The sequence below is a fragment of the Hyperolius riggenbachi genome, chromosome 8, assembly GCF_040937935.1.
Source record: "Hyperolius riggenbachi isolate aHypRig1 chromosome 8, aHypRig1.pri, whole genome shotgun sequence".
Classification (NCBI taxonomy): Eukaryota; Metazoa; Chordata; class Amphibia; order Anura; family Hyperoliidae; genus Hyperolius; species Hyperolius riggenbachi.
The window spans coordinates 159,850,777-159,871,320 of record NC_090653.1 but is presented as its reverse complement, the minus strand read 5'-3'; the positions used below and the strand labels follow the sequence as shown (position 1 = coordinate 159,871,320).

Genomic DNA, 20,544 nt, shown 5'->3' with positions numbered 1-20,544 from the left:
TCGATTTTCTCAAAAACTATAAGGTCTTTTTGAAAAAAATTTTTTTCCTCTTATTCCCACTGATCCCCTTAATATACCCTGTAAATTTGGTGTTTCTAAATTTTAAGCAGGCTTTGCTATTAACCGTTAAAGTCGGCGGGTTTTTAAATGTATCTATTTTTCCTTTGAAACTTTAACATCGATTTTCTCAAAAACTATAAAGTCTTTTTGAAAAAAAAAATTTTCCTCTTATTCCTTCTGATCTCCTTAATATATTCTCCAAATTTGAGGCTCTTAGCACTTAAGGGGGCTTTGCTATTAACCCTTAAAGTCGGCGGCTTTTTTATATTATACGGGAGCGTAATATTACGCGATTACGGCAGACTGTGTAATTTCAATGGGAGTTTACTGTCTTACGCGTAATTTGTTACACGTAAAATGTAACCCACGGTCTACGCGTAATTAATTACGCGTAATACCGTAACCTTACACGTAACGCTTACGGTGCATTTGTAGTGAATTACGATGCGTAATTACGCTAATGCGTAATTTCGGCCCAGCACTGCAGTAGTGCAATAAAATGCAATGGCATCTTTCACAGCAGATAAACCGTACTTTGGGAACTTGTAATATTACTTGTGTACAAAAGTAAATATGGTAACTGTGTGGGTAATAAAAAGTAGGAAACATTTTTATTGAATGTTATGTCAGTTTTATCCCACTTTTTTTGTAGTAGAGAAATTATATACTATTCAAATGTCTCACCGAAGGATGACAACGCAGATGGCGACCAAAGAATATGCCAGTAAGGTACCGATGTTCATCAGTTCTACCAGGACTCCCAGATCAAATAGGAAAGCCATGATAGCTGCAAAGATTGATGAAAAGAGAGGAAGCATCAGCACCGCAGCATACACAGTAGTCACTTACACTATGTCATGAGAAACAGTTTATCAGTAAAATGGCCCATTCACACAGTTCACTGCTGCTGACTTCTGAGATTCTGGGTACCAGGCCTGGATTTACATCACAGGAGCCTATAGGCACAGATGTCCTGACACCCTAGACTTCACCGTCCATAAACCTACAAATACCCGCCAAACCTCACCGCAACTGTGCTGGCTGTCCCAGCTGTCACTTCTCCCTTACTTCCCTTGCCAGTCATAAGTGTGTAACCTCTTATTCACACTCCACTCAGGACCCTGCATAGGTAAGGCAAGAGGAAGGCACTTGGGAAGGGGAGTGAGCTGCCTTTCCATCAGCTGCCTGTAGGTACAGGCCTACAGTGCCTTATGGTAAATCCGGCCCTGTCTAGTACACTGTCCAGCACATAGAAACACAAAAACACATGAAATGTATGGCAAAAGAATAAGAGTTCTGCCATTGCTGTTTTTTATGTAAGTTGCTAGTTTCCTGGTTATTGTGTTTTCTATAGTTGCATTATATTAAGAGTGTTACTGAAACAAAACACATCTGCAGGACAAGACTTTAAAGGTGGTCACACACGATACATTAAGCCTGGTTTCACACATGGTGCGGTGCGATTGTCTTACAACCAGGGACCCCACCACAGCACAACCACACCGCACCATTTTATTTTTAAATCACCCTGCAAGAGAGTGCTCCAAGGTGATGTGCGTAGCTCCGCCCTCCCACTCAGTGCAATGCTTCCTGATTGACAGGAAGTACGTCACTGAAATATTGCCGATCGGTGCATGCGCTGCACTCCCACAACAATATGAATAGATTGTTGTGGTGCCATTGACTCCAACTCAATTGTGTGTCGAGGGGTTCTGCTCAGCAACACACTGCAGAGTCTGTGTCACATCTGCATTGTCGGAACCACTTATGATACATTGCGCCGCACATTAAATCTATATGCAAGCTGAGAAAATAGCATCTCATTGAATATTGCTATTCCATACCACCCTTTCTGCAGTGCTTTTGACAAACAAGGCTCAGAGAGCCCTCATATGTCTGAGCTTCACCCTATAGACAATCTACAGCCAGTGAACCCAGACATCACCAACAACCTACCTAAGCATAGAGTAGAGGCTGGCCTGGAGTCTGGTGGACAGTTGGTGGGCACAGCTATGCGAGTGTAGCTTTGCCTCCTTCCCAACCACATCAGTTTACACCAATGGAAAAATTCAGCTTATGTTAGGGCTCTTCAAGGCCTTGTTTGTCAAAATGAGTGCTTTTTATATCTATCTATCTATCTATCTATCTATCTATCTATACACACACACACACACACACACACACACACACACACAAATATATATATACAGTATATACACATATCAATAGTTATTACTCAGTAAAATCTCACCTGACACAATTCCAGCCGCTATGGTTGCTATCACTGGCGTCTTGGTCCTCTTACTGATTTTAGCAAGGAACTTGAACAGCAGGCCATCCTCAGCCATGGCATAAATGACACGAGGCATAGGAAACATACAGCCCAGCAAACTGCAGAAAATAACAAAATATTGTCATTAGATTTTTGTAAGTGCTACTTTCTCCTTCCCATTTATACACTAATCTGCAAATATTCCATGTCAGACAGTGGTTTCAAGATATTGCATGGAATCATTATTACACTGTATGTGGGAACTGCATGTGATTTTTAAAATGATAAATAGTTGTGGGTCTGAGACTGTAAGGATTCTTTTAACCCTTCAAATATGTGGAATTTCATTTATGTAGGGGTATTAGGGCAGTGGAAACCTTCAAGGAAAACAGCAGGGATTTACTGAAAGCCAATGTTGTATAGTACATTATGCAAATGTGATGAAGTGTATAGCATGTTACTCATAAAGCTGTGACTAGGCGAACCGCTATAGAGGAAAGTATACATACTGGCCCACAACCACGGGCAATACTGGATGTCAGAATCAGCTGCGCTCCAAATAAAGGAAAAATAATTGGTCCTACGGCTGTGACACTATTATACACTGGAGACGCCTCAAGGGTGTGCTAAGTGTAACTAATTATTAATGAAGTCACCAAAAACAATAAAATGATTAAAACAACAAGTAGTGTAAGAATAAACTTACCACCAAAGAAGGCCACAGAAAATGTACTGATAATACACATGGTAACGTGTTACATGGCACAATTACCACATCAGGTTGGTGCCTGTTCAGTGGGTAGTGCGGCCTAATGGGGCATTCTGTGGCCTACCACCGCAAGTTGTTAGTAAGGATGGTCAATGAGAGGAATATAATTTTGAGTTGATGAAGCACTATGCAAATGTTGTATGCAAATGTATGCAGCTTGAAAATGAACCAATTAAATCCTGCTGAGGTAACATTCGATTGGTTAAAATGTGCATACACAATTTGCATAATCCTGCATCAACTCAAAATTATTATTTATTTATGTTTTTAAAGTAAGACCAGTGATAGGGAGCAGCAAGCTAGAGTGGCAAGAGAAAGCTAGGCTGCAGATAATTTATAAATATAATCAGCTAATGAAGTAAACACTTATGTGCTGCACTATCACATGACAGTGCTCCATTATAACAAGATATTTTTCCATCAAAAGTAAACCTTGGTGTGAGCAGGTTCTATCCAATTCATGTTGTTTTTCCTATATGTGGAGGCTGAGTAATATTGCAGGGTTCAGTTCTACTTTAAAGCAACAGATTTGTTTTCAAGAGTTCCTGCCCTAAAAAAGCAACTGACACATAAAATGGTAACTATACCAGGCAGCTCGTCCTGCAATGGTAAAGCATAAGGTTTATTTAGAAGACCCTAGCATGAAGAATTCCCCAGCAGCTTCATTTTATTTTCATCTCTGTGCGGTGTCTGGGGCTCTGGCAGCAAGAGATCTCTGGTGTCCCTGACAAATACTGAAGCCATCAAAAAATAAAAACCTCTACCTATTTTATTTAATAGGAAACCCAGTTAAGGAGGTGAAACATCACTATCCTTGTCCCAGGCAAAGCAGCCACTACGGACTTTAATCACTAGTACCAAAGGCTGATGACAGTTTGAAGTGTGAGGACACTGTAAAGCAAATAGTTATTTTGTGCATCAGTTCTTGAAACATTCTACATTCCATTTGATTTGTTGCAGTGTATGTAAGTGAAAATGTATCCTCTGTGGGATTATTAAAAAATGTGTCTCTGAGTTATTATATGTTTCACAACTATAATAATGTTCTTACATACAGCTATATTGTTTTACCTTGCTGAGAGAGCACACAGAGATCCCACAGCGACAACATAACGAGCTGGCTCCCAGCCCACATAGCTGAAAGCTCCGGGGAGAGGGCTGTCTTTGTTCAGCAAGTAATAAGGTGTCATGAGTGTAAGTGCGGCAGAAACGCCAAAGTATGCCACAAAACACACAAAGAGGGAAATTATGATGCCAATGGGGATGGAACGCTGCGGGTTCTTGGCTTCTTCACCTGCAACAAAAAATACACATTAAGAATGGCACCAAAGAATAAACCGTTGTCAAAGTACCGCAATTCAGAATTAATATGTATTTACTTGTGTATATTACTTTACTCCGAAGATGCTGTGAATGTACATCCATAACTACCTTTACAGCATAAATACGGTATCTCTAACTATCTTTATAGCATATCCAGAACTTTTTTCCCACAGTTTTGGGTGGAATAGAAGGATCAAGACCTCCAATAGGTCAGTTTTGCTTTGTGTACCTGGGTGGCCTGTTCTCTGTAAATGTGGACTACAGGACAAAAAAGGGTACCCCCCCCACACACACACAAATAAAAATTGACAGTGGTTTCAACCCTTCCTCATGCAGTTCAAAGTCTTGTGTGCAGTTATTTCTAAGCGAAGGTAAAACCAATGCGCTAAAAATAAAACTGCATTTTTTCTTATTCTAGCTCTGAAAAGTGAGGAATGTAGGCATCCTAATCAAGTTTTGGTTCACTAATTGTACTAGTGACAAGGTCGCCAAGAGCAAGAACTAAAGCGAAACATCTCTGTGGCAAGTACTGCAAACGACAAATACACTTTTAGTAGCATGAGATGAAAATATCTTGTTGACTTTTGCCCTGCCCCCCACCCAAAAAAATGTAAAGAAATAAGAATATGATGATTTACACATCTAATATTCCCCATTTTGTTTTATGCAGGAGGTTAACAAGACTGAAAAAAGGTGGTGTAACGTTAAAAAGGAAACGCCTGGTAAAATATCTCCCAACCAACTGGGCTGACTGACAATAGGTTGGTAAAATTAGCAAACTAGAAAGGCGTAGGTATGGTATGCACTAGCGTTAAAGGACACCCGAAGCGAAAATAAACAAATGAAACAAACGATTGTATCTATCTTCCTTCTCCTAAAAATGGCTTTTTAAGATATTCCAGAGTTTTCTTTTATGTTTAAATCTACTTTTTAGGTTTTAACTGCTTTATTGTTTTTTGCTCAATGACACGTTCATTGAAGTATGCCAGAGCTAAAATCTATGAAATAGCGTACCGCAACATGGGAAGTATGGACTTCACCATAGGCCATCATTAGGCTGCAGTAGCAGTGCAGCAATTTGCTGCAATGCACCATGCCAGTGTGAAAGGGCCCTGAGGGTAAATGTGTTACCATATATATTTCTGCAGAGAGCTGCTTTTTAATGTCCTGGAGTAGAAGTATCCTAAGTAAAAGAATAAGTAAAACAATACAAAGCCTCTACTTTTCATACACTGTGCATCATTTTAACTAATCTTCTTTGGCGCTTTTATATGCTAATAAATACTATAGGATATTCACGTTATTGAATAAGGTCCCAGTTTGCACAACCTAAATGTAAAGCAAAAAATAAAAGGGAAAAAAGCCTTGTAGCCTAGAACAAAGCACACGCCATTTAAGACTTATTACCTGTGGTTGCAATACAGTCAAATCCCACGAAAGCATAAAAACAGGCAGCAGCACCAGATACAACGCCACTAAATCCAAAAGGAACAAAACCACCAACACCAAAGCTTGTGGAACTGAAAAAAAAAAGAAGCAAGTAGAGGTTAATAACAAATGAAATACTACTTGGAATAGCCACTTGGCAAGCAGTTATGCATTCTTACCTTTCAGAGACATTGTATGATGATGTCATATTATAATAATCCTCCTGGGTGAGTTTCCAGTTGTTTATATCACCTTTCAGAAAACCAGCTAAGATGACGAAAGCCAAAACTAGCAGATTGATAGCTGTGAAGACTTTATTTACCAACGCGGACTCGCTGACACCAAAAGCAAGGAGCGCTGAAAAGAGAAAATGCTATTTTAGAACAGGTTGTCACATCAACTAAGTGGATGTGAACAAATAAAATATGCAGATCTATTAGGCAGAAAGTTATATTTGCCTTTCAGGGGCAGTAGCCAATATTTCTGGTTTAGTTGGCCATGCATACTAGGGACTCTCTGAAATACGAGACTCTAGACATCACCACAATATATGTTGACTGACATGTCACTGCCTGGCAAGAGGTCCCTGTATACAGTGAACCATGACAATGGCTTATCTTTGGTCAGTAATTAAAAATCAGTCAAAAATGGCCAACATTTTCATCTTCAGATTCTGTTTTTCTGTTGTCAGCCTCTATCGTAAGTCTGCACACAAAACAATGTGAAATAACTACACATTCTACAACTTCCCTGCAAAGTGATGTCCGTATTTAATACAGAACCTAAAAAGCAAATGTTGGTCCACTGAAAATAAAAAGGTTTACCCAGCATTTATCAAGGGGTATGCTATGGACAGGGGAGTCATCTGCTAGCACGTCTTCAGAATGGCGAACCTCAACAACAAATACAGCAGGTATGATCCTTAGGTACGTCAGATTTAAATACTTGATTTCCTTGCTCTGGGACGTTGCCCATTAAAGTGGATCCGAGATGATCTTTTACTCATTGCATAATTGTGTTCCTTTCCTATAGTTTATAGGGCATTCCTCAAGCCAAATACTTTTTTGTTTTTGTTTTAATACTCTAATTCCCTATAAATGAAATAAGCCCCACCCACAGTTTTCAGAGAGCCTTGGCAGTAGCAAGGGCTCATGGGACCTCAGTCTGGGCAGGAGGAGGGGAAGGTATTACTAGCCAGAGATTTCAGAGGCAGAGGGGATAAGGGAGGAGGGGGGATTAGGTTTTTTTCAGTCTGAGTGCTGATGGTGCAGATAAGCCTGCCTCTGTGTAATGTTTACAAACAACATGGCTGCTGTCATTGTAGCACAGGAAGAAATAATCATACTCTATTAAAGCAGTATGCAGAAAGATTTGCTGTTTAAACCATCTAAACTGTACATAAGATATATAGACAAGTTACTTGTTATAGTTATATTTTCATCTCGGATCCGCCGGATCCGCTTTAAGTTAATGATGTGACTTCAAATAAAAATATTGGAAAAGTACCTGTGGCCAGCTTGCAGCATATGTGACCAATTATTGAAGGCCACCTGCTTCTTTACAGTAATTACTCTCACTATCATCCAAGTGATAACAGCTGGCTGTCTAGCCAAGGTGCTTCAATAATTATGGCAAGGCTGTGCATGACATACTGAAACCATAAAAGCCTGGGCTAATTACGTGAAGATTGACTTGCTAAAATACATAATTTCAAAGAAACCGATATTGGAGAAAACCTCATTAGAAAATGTGACTAGCTGTAGTCTTTAATGCTGAAGAATAAGGCTTGAAAGGTGATTAGTGCATGCTCTTGAACTTAGCAGGGACTGTGTAGAAGTCCTTGGAACTAGCCTAAACACTCATTCACCAGAAATCATGCAGTTACCGTAAGTTCATTTACGCTAGCAAGTGGGAAAAGCTGGCTCAATGAACCAAAATGGGCCATACAGGACTTGTTTTTTAATCACATGCCCATGTGAAGTATAGATGTGTAGATAATAACATAAAATGTGTCCAGAAGAAAATATGACGACAGCCTGGCTCCAATGTCTATTTATGCCCTTTTGCCCTTCTGGCCCTTAATATAGCTTTAAAATTCCTAAGCTTTGGCAGTGATAAAATGCCTTTTATGACATACTTTTAATAAACTAGATTGTTATTTGCAAATTAGAGTAGTCTGAATTTTTTTTGTACCGACTCCACGGCCCTGCAAGAAAGTAACACCACGTGATCTGTACAGCTTTTACGAATTTGCTTCACATTCAAGTCACTGTGCTTTGCCTTGAAATCATTTTATAGCTGCTTTCCCATCTGTATTCCTGGCATCAAACAAAATGACACCCGATGTACTCTCTTCCTATAATTCCTTTCCTCTATTGCTATAATAAACATATACATATAAAAAGCAGAATCACCACTGTAGCCATCACCTGGAGCATAAACTCTGCAATGATGACCAGAAATCACTCAGAATTCCTGAAGTGATAGCATGAGTCACACACAGGCATATTTGCAGCCTATCTTAAAGAGAACCGGAGGTGTGTTTAAAGAATGTTATCTGCATACAGAGGCTGGATCTGCCTATACAGCCCAGCCTCTGTTGCTATCCCAAACCCCACTAAGGTCCCCCTGCACTCTGCAATCCCTCATAAATCACAGCCATGCTGTGAGGCTGGGTTTACATCTGTAGTGTCAGTCTCAGCTGCTCCCCCGCCTCCTGCATAGCTCCGGTCCCTGCCCCCGTCCTTCCCTCCAATCAGCAGGGAGGGAAGGGATGCAGGCGGGGACTGGAGTTCTGCAGGAGGCGGGGAGAGCAGCAGACTGACACTATAGAGATAAACTCAGCCAGCTCTGACAAGCTGTTTGCCAGCAGCGTGGCTGTGATTCATGAGGGATTGCAGAGTGCAGGGGGACCTTAGGGGGGTTTGGGATAGCAACAAACGCTGGGCTGTATAGGCAGATCCAGCTTCTGTATGCAGATAATATTCTTCAAACCTACCTCGGGTTCTCTTTAAATTTGTGATTTTTTTTTTCCAAATCATAGGTTAAAGCAAACCTGAACTGAAAATAAAATGTTAAGATAAGCTTATGAGATCAACAACTGTTTATCCTCTTTCTTTTTTAGAATACCACCATTTTATTTCCTGTTTAAAATCTAAAAGAGTAGGTTTATGTTTTGTCTCAGCTGAATGACAGTCTCATTGTCAGAGTGATTTACCCATTTATTTATTCATTCCCTGCACTGAAGCTGTTCTCTGCCAGGAAATCATTTTATGGCTGTAATACCTTATCAGTGAGGGTTACACTGTAGTCTGACTAGGTCCGGACTAGAGGGAAACTGACATTTCCATACCTGAATGTTTAACCCTATTAGCTGAGTAAAAGTGAAAAAAAAAAATGAAAGATCCTAGTTATAGGAGAGAATGGCACTGTACATACCCGTTTGTCTCATGTCACATGTCAGTTCAGGTACTCTTTAATGCTGCATAGCACAGAGTTAGTAAATCACCTCCCATGTATACCACTGACATATTATGGGACTTAAATTATAAAAGGTATTTATATCATTTTCTGTACACAGATTATATAGTATAATTTTGTAAACTCCATTACTATTGCTGATGAAATGAATGTAATTTTTGTTTTGACGCATTGTACGGTTTCTTTATCCAGTAAAAATGAGGCAGAAAAGATGGGACATTTGTTGAGAAGAATTCCTCTGTTTTCATTTCTCTCTCCCCCCCCCCCCCCCCCACTCATACAAAAGAGCATTCACAAGGCAGAATGTGTGCTGCCCACAGAAAGCATCCTATAATCCTGACAGTGCAGTTTTAGTCCTGTCACTAATTGCCCACATGCATTGCTGACCTGAAATGAACATTCATTAGCTTAATGAGGCTATTACTTATTTGGACTTGCTGAAGGAACAAAACTAATTTTTCTGCCAATTAACAGTGAAAATATCAGTGTTCTAAAACAAATCACAGTTAACCATTTCCTATAAAACCATCAGGCAATAATTCAACCCTCTGTGTGAAAAATACCTTAGAGGAAACTTGTGGAGACAGAAATTAGACTGTTCAGAGTCTGATCAATCAATGATTTTGAAAAGCACTAAACTATTGACATTTGATTGTCCTATTTTATGTTATATTCTCTTTTTATTAGTACTCTGGAAAGTATTTACTGTATATCGAAGTCTCAAAAACTACTGAAACCAGGGGAACAGAATGAAAGCCAGGCAAATATTTTTTTTTTTTTTTAAGAGAATCTGAAGCAAATCTAAAAACAAAAACCAGATACTCATCTAATACGGTGCCCGTGTTCCAGCACTGGATTCCCCGATGGTCTACAACTGGTGACATTTGCCGCTGCTGGAGGCTTCGGCAATCTTCAGGAGCCCGATTTCACCTGAAAACGGCCACTTCATACTGAGTATGAGCGAGTGCGTGAGAATGTGTGTCGAGTGCTTCTGAAGATTGCCGAAGCCTCCAGCAGCAGCAGAAGTAAACGGTCTCCGACCCATCAGTCAGAGACTGCTTATGGGGGAATCCAGCACTGGAACGTGGGCACTGTAGTAAAAACAGTAAGGCTCTATAGGACCCAGAGCCTTCCTTCTCCGTAGGTGAGTATCTGGTTTTTGTTTTTAGATTTGCTTCAGATTCCCTTTAAGTAAGCAATGCCAGCATAATTTGCACAGTACAGGATGCCAATGTTCAATGAGAAATATGGGTATATTTGGACATTCTGATAACGAGACAAGGGGAATATAGATGCACTGACAATGAAACAAGGGGAATAAGGACACATTGATAGTGAGACAACCCTTTGCTGCCTCATCATCTTCAATGCCCAACTGAGATCAGCTTGGGAAACATAAGCGTTTGTTCATTAAATCACCCTCACTACAGATGGTCAATGAAATGCAAATTATTTCGAGTTGATGTTAATTCTTATGGATATGTACATAGCTTGAAAATTGCCCAATCTCATGCCTCAGTAACATTTAATTGGTCCATTTTCAAACTGCATAATGTACTCAGATGTGACATGATGCAGCTTTATGGCACTGGGTTAGGCTGTGTTCCCACTTGACATCACAGTGAATGGTTCCTATTTTATACAAAAGGAGCATTTCACACTGGTCACTCTGCAATGGATCCATGCAGTGTGTGGACTGGGAGATGGTAAAGCTGAGGAAATATACCTGCTGTGCAAGCATCAAAGACAATGTGTTATCACTTCCAATAGAAACCTGTAGCAAGTCGTCACCATGAGCAGCAACACATGATTACTGCTGCTTGGCCAGAAAGTGGACTTTCTCAGCTTTTCCACTTCCCAGTCCAACACTGGATGCATGGGATTCAAAGCGGGCCACACTTCTGTGCAGTCCGCAATCATTCTGGACAGGCAGCTCTATTCCCCATCTAGTATATGGTGGTAACGCATCTGCCCTGGGCTCCGACTAGACCACAGTGAACTATCAGAGCAGACACTACACTGTCACCTCCCACTGGTCGAACATGGACCAGCAGCAGAGGCTGCAAATGGGAACCCAGCTTAACCCCACAACATGTCGTGCAAGTAGAGTACAAACATTGCCATTTGGCTTTGAATTAAATTACATCAGAAAGGCAGCCAGTAGATAAGCATGCAGTTACATACAGATATCACTAGGTGATGCTCTTTGGTAGTTTTGTCAGTTCATGTTTGGTAGGCCTATTCACCACTAAAAAATAAATATATGCTTTAAGTACCCACCTGTTAGCAAAATAACCAGAACAAAAGCAAAGCAATCTGGATAGTCTGGGAAAACATGCTCCACTTTGAAAGATATTCTCGCTTTGAAGAAATTGCTGATGGCGTTATTTATTATATCATCGAAGGTAGCGCTCCATGCTCTTGCTACACTGGCCGTACCTAAAACAAGAAATAATAGGCATTAAGAGAAACAATGGCTAATTATATCTACATACACGAATATGAAATATTAAATTAAAGTAACTAAACATCAATAACATTCACACAGCGCTTTAGAATTAACTGCTTTAGATGTCAGTTATGCTTTTAGAGCAGCAATTCCACCTCTGCATCTCCATGACCTCAAAACGCATATTAAACTTCCAAACTCCTTCATTGCTGAAAAACAACACTGAAGAAAAATGCACTTGTACCCCATCTTGAAGTGTATCCAGTAGGACAGCGGGGTAGGAAGCTGCTTGTGAAGCAGTGTCTGGTACCACAATCCTCTGCGTTGCCTCTACAGACATATGTGACAGACCTTGGCGGATTTGGGTTGGGCGCAGATGAGTTTAGACAGAAGTAAAATGCACCTGCGCGAGGTGTACATTTTTGTGCAATGAGTAATACAGAATAGATATGTATTTTACAACCTGCCCGGATGTCGGAAATCTGCTAAAAAATATGTCCCAAAACTATCCACTAAATTTGCCTGAAAGCTACAAACAGTGAAATCACTATGTGTACTTGTACAGATTTTATTTTTGTCATTGAACATTTTCAGACAGACATATCAGTGTGGGTCAAAGACTCAGGAAATGGATGATTATCTTTTGTTCCTTGTATAGCAGCATTATTTACAGATAGACTTCATGAAGGTGTATAATCCTACATGGCACTTTCCCCAAACAGTTCATATAGGAACACTTAAAGAGACACTGAAGTGAAAAAAAAAATATGATATAGTGAATTGGTTGTGTACTATGAATAATTACTAGAAGATTAGCAGCAAAGAAAATATTCTCATACTTTTATTTTCAGGTATATAGTGTTTTTTCTAACATTGCATCATTCTATAATATGTGCAGATTACACAACACTCAGCATTCAAAATGAGTCTTTCAGAGCAGTCTGTGAAGTAATGACCTCTCCTCTAGCAGAGGAAAAGTAAATAGTCCAGGAACAGTTGAGTTAATAAAAGTCAGATAACAGCCCTCTCCACGACTTATGGCCCGTACTCACGGGCTGCAGAAGTGGCCTGTCGCCAGCACACGTGAGCGTGTGGGCGACAGGCTGGCGACAGCTCCCCGCCAGGTCCCTCCGCGTACACACGCGGAAGAGGGACCAGCGGCGAGACGGAAGCTGTCGCCGACGTTCCTCCTCCCCCCGCCGGAAGCTCCATTTACCACAATGGAGGTTGCTGTCGCTAGTCCGCATACTCACGCGGACTAGCGGCAGTTGCGGGGGAGGTGCGGCGGCGACTGTCGCCATGCGATTGAAACTTTCAATCGCATGACGACATGAGCGACGGGCGACAGTTCGGGGTGCGCGCGCGCGACGGCCCATACTCACGGGCGACCTGTCGCCGCAACACGCGCGCGCCGCGTGTTGAGGCGACAAAAGTCCCTCGTGAGTATGGGCCATTAGTTAGTCGGAGAGCTTAATGGCTTGTTTGCATAGAGATAACAACTGGAGTTTCTCAACTCTTCCTGTACTGGAAACAATTACACTGATGTATCTGATCTTAATGTTTTATTGCTTAGCTGTGCTACACATACAAATCATAATATCTTTTTTTTTTCGCTTCAGTGTCTCTTTAAAATTTTAACTAATTATTTTGGTTGGTATGGAGTTTTTCCTGTGCATTCCTGTCAGGTTCTGCAGCAACAGTTAAAATGTTAACTTAGATGAAGCTGTACTAAGGCAGCCAACAGTGATCCCCTCTGCCTAGAATCGATAGTCTGTACAGCGGCCCCCAATGCCCACCGAACATCTTGGCCAGCCTGTCTGAATGATTCAGCCGATCACTGACCAAGAGCATTATTTTCCCCACTTACCCGGATCCCACGTGATATCACTCCCATGCTGTTCCATTGGTCCTCCACTCCCACCCCCACACTCGCATACCAACAGAACATGTCGCTAGCCTGACGGCTAGTGATGCGTCCGTACAGTCTCGGCCCTGCAATGCTCAAGGGATTGGATTCTGATCACATTTCTCAACCAATGGAAATCAGTAGCCCCCCACAGCATATTGTGATTCTGCTGCTGCTAGAATAACATTAGTGAATACATGCCCAGCATACCACACTTGTCCTACTCCAACATTTGTTTGTGATTTACTCGCTGCTATAATTTAACGTTCATCAACATTTGGGAAAGAAGGCAGCCATTGGATGCTGATGTAATACTGTAATGCGTTTAGAAAGTTGGGAGCCGGAACAATGACTTTATACAAAAAGGTATTTGTACTATCCCCATTAAGTTTAACACGCGCTTTTTCCTCATTTATAATCTGCCTTGAAAGATCACTTAAATCTGATTTTTTTCTGTTCTTGAGGGCCCATTTCCACTGGCCGCATTGCCGCAGTGCGATCATCGCCCTGCACACACCCGCAGGCAGTTCCAGGCACACCGCGATGTGGCTGAATACACCCGCTATGGGACTCTGATGCAAACTGCAGAAAACTGCAGCATGCCATCCATAACTTTTACCACATCGTCCCGCACCGTATCACGACCGGAAATGTGTGTCAATGGAATTCCAGGGGCTAATGTTAGCTGCAGTTTGCAAGTGGTGTGGTTATTACACCGCACTGCGTGTAGTGGAAACTGGCCCTCAAAGCTAGTGCATCTTGGCTTTTGTTTACATGACATTACAAAATCAGTTTCTATACCTCTTCCGTGCTAGCAAAGATTAGCTAATTCTTCTAGTCAGTCTATTGTAAGGTGTGTATCTCTGGATCTGCCTCTCCAATTATCAGGCATTATTCATAATGCTGACTGAAGACAGCATCTGAACACTAACGTTCTGCTGCGGGTAACTTTTGTAGAACAGAAAAGTTTATTAGTCCTAAATTAGTCTTTGTTCCTCCCTAGTTCAAGGACACTTGGTGAACTTCTGCTTTAAACAGTCAATAGTAGACAAAGCTGTACAGTATTTTATTGGAACGCTGACTCATAAGGGGGAGTGTCAACTTAGACATGTTCCTGCAAACATACCATGCTGTTCCTGGAAGCATAGAACATGACGCAAATGAACATGCCTTCAGCGACCCTTTTCTGAACTTTATCTTTTGCAATACCTTTCATAACAGTTCATAATGATTTTAGGAGAAGAGTTTGGGAGAAGTGACCTGTATTACATGTTACTGTGTTTACTGTACATGCGTAGGCATGAAAGGTCTGTTCAGTAACACTAGGCTTCAACAAATGTGCAGGTTGATTTATCCAAACAAGTGTAACAAAAAACAGGATCAAATGTTGCACCCCATTTCCAAATACCCTCTCACTCACAGTCTCCCAAATTGATCCACTGCTAGGCAGCTGTATACCTGTGTACAAGCTGTATACTGTGCCTACAAGTGTCCCTAGAGCCTCATCTTCAGCAAATAGCAAAGGTGGAAATTGCTTGCCTGTTATTTTTTCCCTAGCAGTGACAGCATGCTTCCTGTTTAGTCCTTCCATCTTACCAGGCAGCAATCTGTGCTATGTGCCAAGCAGCATTCTGTACCATAAACTGCCACCAAAGCAACCATAAATGGTTATGGGCACCATAATACACAGTCGGCATGTTGCCTAAAGTGGAGCAGTGGGATATCTCCACAGGACTAAGCAGTAGTGTCAGTATTGTGAGATAGATGCTGAAGGGTCTGCTTTCTAAGGCTTTTTAACATGATCAAAAGGACACCCAAAGTTAGAGGCATGTGGAGGTTGTCATATTTACTTTTAAGGGCTCGTTTCCACTATCGCGAATCCGCATGCGTTGATTCGCACATGTAATGCAAGTGGATGGGCCTGTTTCCACTGTAGCGTTGTTGAGGTGCGTTTTTTTCAGCGGTGAAAAAACGCACAAAAGAGCCGCAGAATTCGCCAGCGAGTGGAATGCATGCGAATCGCATGCAATGTATTTAATAGGGAAATCGCATGCGGTTTCCCCATGCGTTTTTTGCCGCGAATTCACAGGTACCAATGTAAATTCACACAGGCAGTGACACGGTTAAAATCGCATATACCCTCACCTATGCGAATTCGCGGCAAAAAACGCATGGGGAATCGCATCCGCATGCGATTTCATCAGCGGTGGAATCCAGACGATTCCGCACCGCAATAGTGGAAATGAGCCCTAAACCATACCAGTTGCATGGCTGTCCTGCTGATCCTCTGCCTTTAATAATTTTATCCAGACTCTGAACAAGCATGCAGATCAGATGTTTCTGAAAAAAAATCTGACTAATAGTTGATGCACAACATTGCAGTAACAGTGCTATAAACTAGCCTTACATTAAATAGTGGCACTTAGAAAAATGGGCACAAGGTAATAGGTAAAAAGTGCTTCGGGAAAGCAGCCAGGAGCTGTGAACCCGAGCCTGACTCGTGGTAGCCGCCAGGAGGTTAATGCAGAGCATAGCTCGCAGCAGTAGTTTTAACTCACCTCCCCCAAGATCCGGACGCTGACAGACATTCTCCTTCCTGTCCTTGCAGGCTCTGTATCCCTCGGGTGAGATCTCCATCTGTTGTCATGACGACAGCCAGCGATCTCACTACAGATTTACAGCACCACCCGGAGGACAAGAGGAAGAACTGCAGCGCTGGATCCCAGGGAGGTGAGTAGCATGCAGGGGCTGCTGCAGGCTCTCTAGCAGCATGATTTTTTCCCCGGTTTTAGGGTATAAAAGCCTACAAAACAATTGCACCGATTCTAGACCCTAAAATCCAGAAAGCACCATACCACCAGGAGGGTTAATGGCGTTGATCAAAGACAAAAATTTTCCTATGTGTCGCAATCATTGGATGGTTAATGGACACCTTAAAAGGAAACCAGAGACGACAGATACTTACCTGGGGCTTCCTCCAACCCCATCCGCACGGATCGCTCCCACGCTGCCGTCCTCCGCTGCCTGCAGCTCCGGTACGAGGTCCCGTAACTTTCTCCAGTCACAGCCAGTCTGCGCAAGAGGAAGTGCACTCTTTACGCATCTCTCCAGCAACTGCTGGTGAGATACGTAAATAGCGCACTTCACTTGCGGTCATATCTGACAAGATAAGCTGCATGCTTGTTTCTGGTGTGATTCAGACACTACTGCAGCCAAATAGACCAGCATGGCTGCCAGGCTACTGGTATTGTTTAAAAGGAAATAAATATGTCAGCCTCCATATCACTCTCACTTCAGTTGTCCTTTAAAAAATAAAATGTACTTTTATTAGGAATTATGTTACTATTCTACAATCCAAGCTTATCTCCTGGTACTGTTTAGCACTGAAAGGGACTGGCATTTTTGCCAGTGTAGTCTACTTTAGGGGATGCAGCAGAAAACCTCATAGGGAACAGTTTTCCAATCACAGCACAAAGCATTGTGATTGGCCAAATAGTGCTGGCATGGTATACTACAACTTATTGGAAACCTAGCAGTTTGAGAGGGTGCTGCCCGCACAATTATGGTAGCTGAATTTCTCTGAGAAGTTTCCTTCTGGGTCCCCTAAGGCCCGGTTCACACTTGCGGTGGCCCTCCGGAATCGCCGTGCCGGAGCCGCACCGCCTGCAGAACGGACGGAACGGACGCACGGCATAGCAATTAAAGCCTATGCGTCCGTTCACATGGGTCCGTTCTGCAGAACCGGAGCCGGACCGGATCCGGGCCGGATCCGGACTCCGGCCTCCGTTCCAACATGCGCTATTTTTTCATCCGGCCCCTCCGGCAGCCGTATCCGGGGCGGAGCCGGACTGCACCATCCGGCCAATACAAACAAATGGGAACCAGAGGCCGCACAACACACTGGCTGAGAAATCCGGATGTTCTACCCCACTTCCTATGCGGATTTTTGCGGCGATATTGGCTGGGGACACATGGGCAAGCATTTTGGAGTGGAGCAGCACGAGCTGGAGGTGTTGGCAGGAAGTTGGCAGCATGTCGGAGGTGGAGGTGAGTGCTAACAGCAGAGGGCCTGATTCCACAGGTCCCCCTTCTGCTGACCTCCCAGACCCCAACATTTTTTTTTTTTTTTACGTTAACTTTGCCAAACGGATCCGGATCGCATCCTGATTACTACCTGATGCAACCTGACCGGATCCGGATCGGATCAGAACCGTACGGTTCCGATCCGGATCCGGTCAGGTCATCCGGTCCGTTTGGCAAACAACCGCTAATGTGAACCGGGCCTAAACTAGACTATACTATGCTGTGAAGCCAGTAAATTAAAAAGTAGCTAAAATAAATAATGCAATTATATACGATTATTGATCACATATATAAGCACAACATGTATAAGAAGTAACCTATCACTTAAAGGACTACTGTAGGGGGATAGGGTGAAAAAGAGTTGAACTTACCCAGGGCTTCTAATGGTCCCCCGCAGCCACTCACCGATGCTCCGGCCCCGCCTCCAGTTCACTTCTGGAATTTCTGACTTTAAAGTCGGAAAACCACTGCGCCTGCTTGGCCGTGTCCTCGCTCCTGCTGACTTCACCAGGAGTGTACAGTGCAGGTGCAGACTGTACTGGGCTTGCGCAATACACTCCTGGTGACGTCAGCACCAGCGAGGGTGCGACCGTGCAGGCGCAGTTGTTTTCCCGACTTCAAAGTCGGAAATTCCAGACATGAACCGGAGGCGGGGACTGGAGCATCAGTAAGTGGCTGCTCAGGCGCAGAATGTCTGCGGGGGACCATTAGAAGCCCCAGGTAAGTTCAACTCATTTTTTCCCCTACAGTAGTTTATACTGTGTAAAAAATGACTGAACAGACTATAGGAACATGCCTCGCTACAAAAATGGTAAGGTTGCCCACCAATAATTGCTAGGGTAATGAGCTGCTATACTGAGAGACACCCGACCACTGTGCAGAGAATAGAAGCCTGGAGTCTTCTGCAAAAAGCAAATACTATTTACATTTACCTGCTGAAGCTGAATGGAACTTACCCAACACGTAGGAGAGGATCAGGTTCCAGCCGGTTATGAATGCCCAGATCTCCCCCACTGTCACATAGCTGTACATGTAGGCAGAACCCGTCTTGGGCACTCGGGCTCCGAACTCCGCGTAGCACAAGCCGGCCAGCACAGAGGCGATGGCTGATGCGAGGAAGCACAGCACTATGGCAGGACCAGCCTTCTCCTTAGCGACTTCCCCTGCCAGAACGTACACCCCGGCACCCAGCGTGCTCCCAACACCCAGGGCAATGAGGTCCAGCGTGCTGAGGCATCGGGCAAAGGAGCTCTCATTACTGAAATCTAAAACTCTCCTACGAATCAGCTTCTTCCCGAATGTCAGCAGCCCTCCAGCATTCATCTTGCTATTGCTAGTGAGAATTGTTGCTCCTACTTGTCGCGGAAAGGAGAAACTGAAAAGGCGGTAAAGCTTCAGCTGGCTGTCAGCGTTATATAGCGTGACAGGCAGGCAGCACTGGCTGGCTGTGCTCGTCAGAAAGGATATCCGAACTCATTCATGAGAAGAACACACCTCCCAGTTCTCACACGATGTGCATGCATGTACTATATGCTTCCTCACAACTATTACATCAGCAGGCTACTCTGTCTATGCTGACTATATAAACAGAAGGCAAAACAAAAAATGTCCTACGTCAACGAAATTCATCGGAATAGCAAGAACGAAATTCATTGGAATAGCAACTCTTTTCCCACTGGAGCGGTTCATTGCTATGCAAACACTGTAAGCTCACATCCCAACTATTCCAGACAAAAACCTTCCTACAGGAGGACTTCATAGCTGCTTTGTTTCTAGTAATCAGTTATCAAATAATAAGCATCTTTAATATCCAAAAACAAATATAGGTATCATTACAAGCATAATCCAGTAATTTGGTGTACATTGAAAAAGGGCATTGCCCAGGGGTGTAACTAGAAATGACTGAGCCCCAGGGGCATTTCTAGGGTCCTTGGAGATCGGGGGCACTAGGTGGGGGGTACATGCGGCGCACGCAGCGGCAAAAAATGGGCATGGCCATGAGATAAGTGGGTGTGGCAATGGGTGGGGCCAAATGTACATGAACTTAGCAGTGGTGTAAGCTACAGATAAGGGGCCTGCCCATCGAAATATTGGATGGAGCCTCCTGTCCTTTATTTAGATAATTTACAATCAGTATAGGCATAGATCAAAGATGTATACGCACATACAATTTTGATTGGTCAATCACTGACCAATTTTACCACCCCCATGCAGTAAGTGGGCCAACAGACGATGAACAGAGCTAAAATTGGCTATTCAAAATTGTATGTGTGTAGCAGGCTTTACAGCTAATACTGTACATACTGAAAGTAGCAAGGATCAGCATACAATACAGCTGGTTTACAATCAGTAAAGGCACAGAGTAACACCTTATACTGTACACACTGGAGGTAGATCAGCACATAGTGCCGGCACTAGAGAACAGCGTATACTGTACATACTGTAGACAGCAGAATTCAGCACACTGCAGCTAGCGCGCCGAAAAATATAAGGGTCACGTTGTGCGGCGCACTTGGCGTGCCGCACCGAAAAATGGGTGGGCCATGGACCAGAATGTGGGTGTGGTAATGGGTGGAGGCAAATTTACATGAACCTAGCAATGGTGTGACATTAGATTAGGACAGTGGTGGCGAACCTTTTGGAGGCAGAGTGCCCAAACTGCAACCCAAAAGTCACTTATCTATTGCAAAGTGGCAACAGCAATTTAAACTAAATACTTTATCTTCACAGTTTATTTTCAACTTGGATTTTCCATAATGTTCATGTATGAGTTA

General features: G+C 42.9%; 1 protein-coding gene across 1 annotated transcript in view; it reads right to left on the bottom strand.

The window, feature by feature from the left end:
• Window positions 1-19,542, bottom strand: part of SLC7A3 (solute carrier family 7 member 3) — a 34,813-nt gene extending 15,271 nt beyond the window's left edge. The window contains exons 1-7 of the mRNA XM_068247618.1: window positions 18,727-19,542; window positions 11,613-11,771; window positions 6,032-6,209; window positions 5,832-5,944; window positions 4,173-4,395; window positions 2,312-2,451; window positions 745-847 (exon numbers count right to left, since the gene is read on the bottom strand). Coding sequence (XP_068103719.1) covers window positions 745-847; window positions 2,312-2,451; window positions 4,173-4,395; window positions 5,832-5,944; window positions 6,032-6,209; window positions 11,613-11,771; window positions 18,727-19,093 — 1,283 coding nt within the window. The 5' untranslated portion in view covers window positions 19,094-19,542. The remainder of the gene's footprint in view (window positions 1-744; window positions 848-2,311; window positions 2,452-4,172; window positions 4,396-5,831; window positions 5,945-6,031; window positions 6,210-11,612; window positions 11,772-18,726) is intronic.
• Between the last annotated feature and the right edge of the window lie 1,002 nt (window positions 19,543-20,544).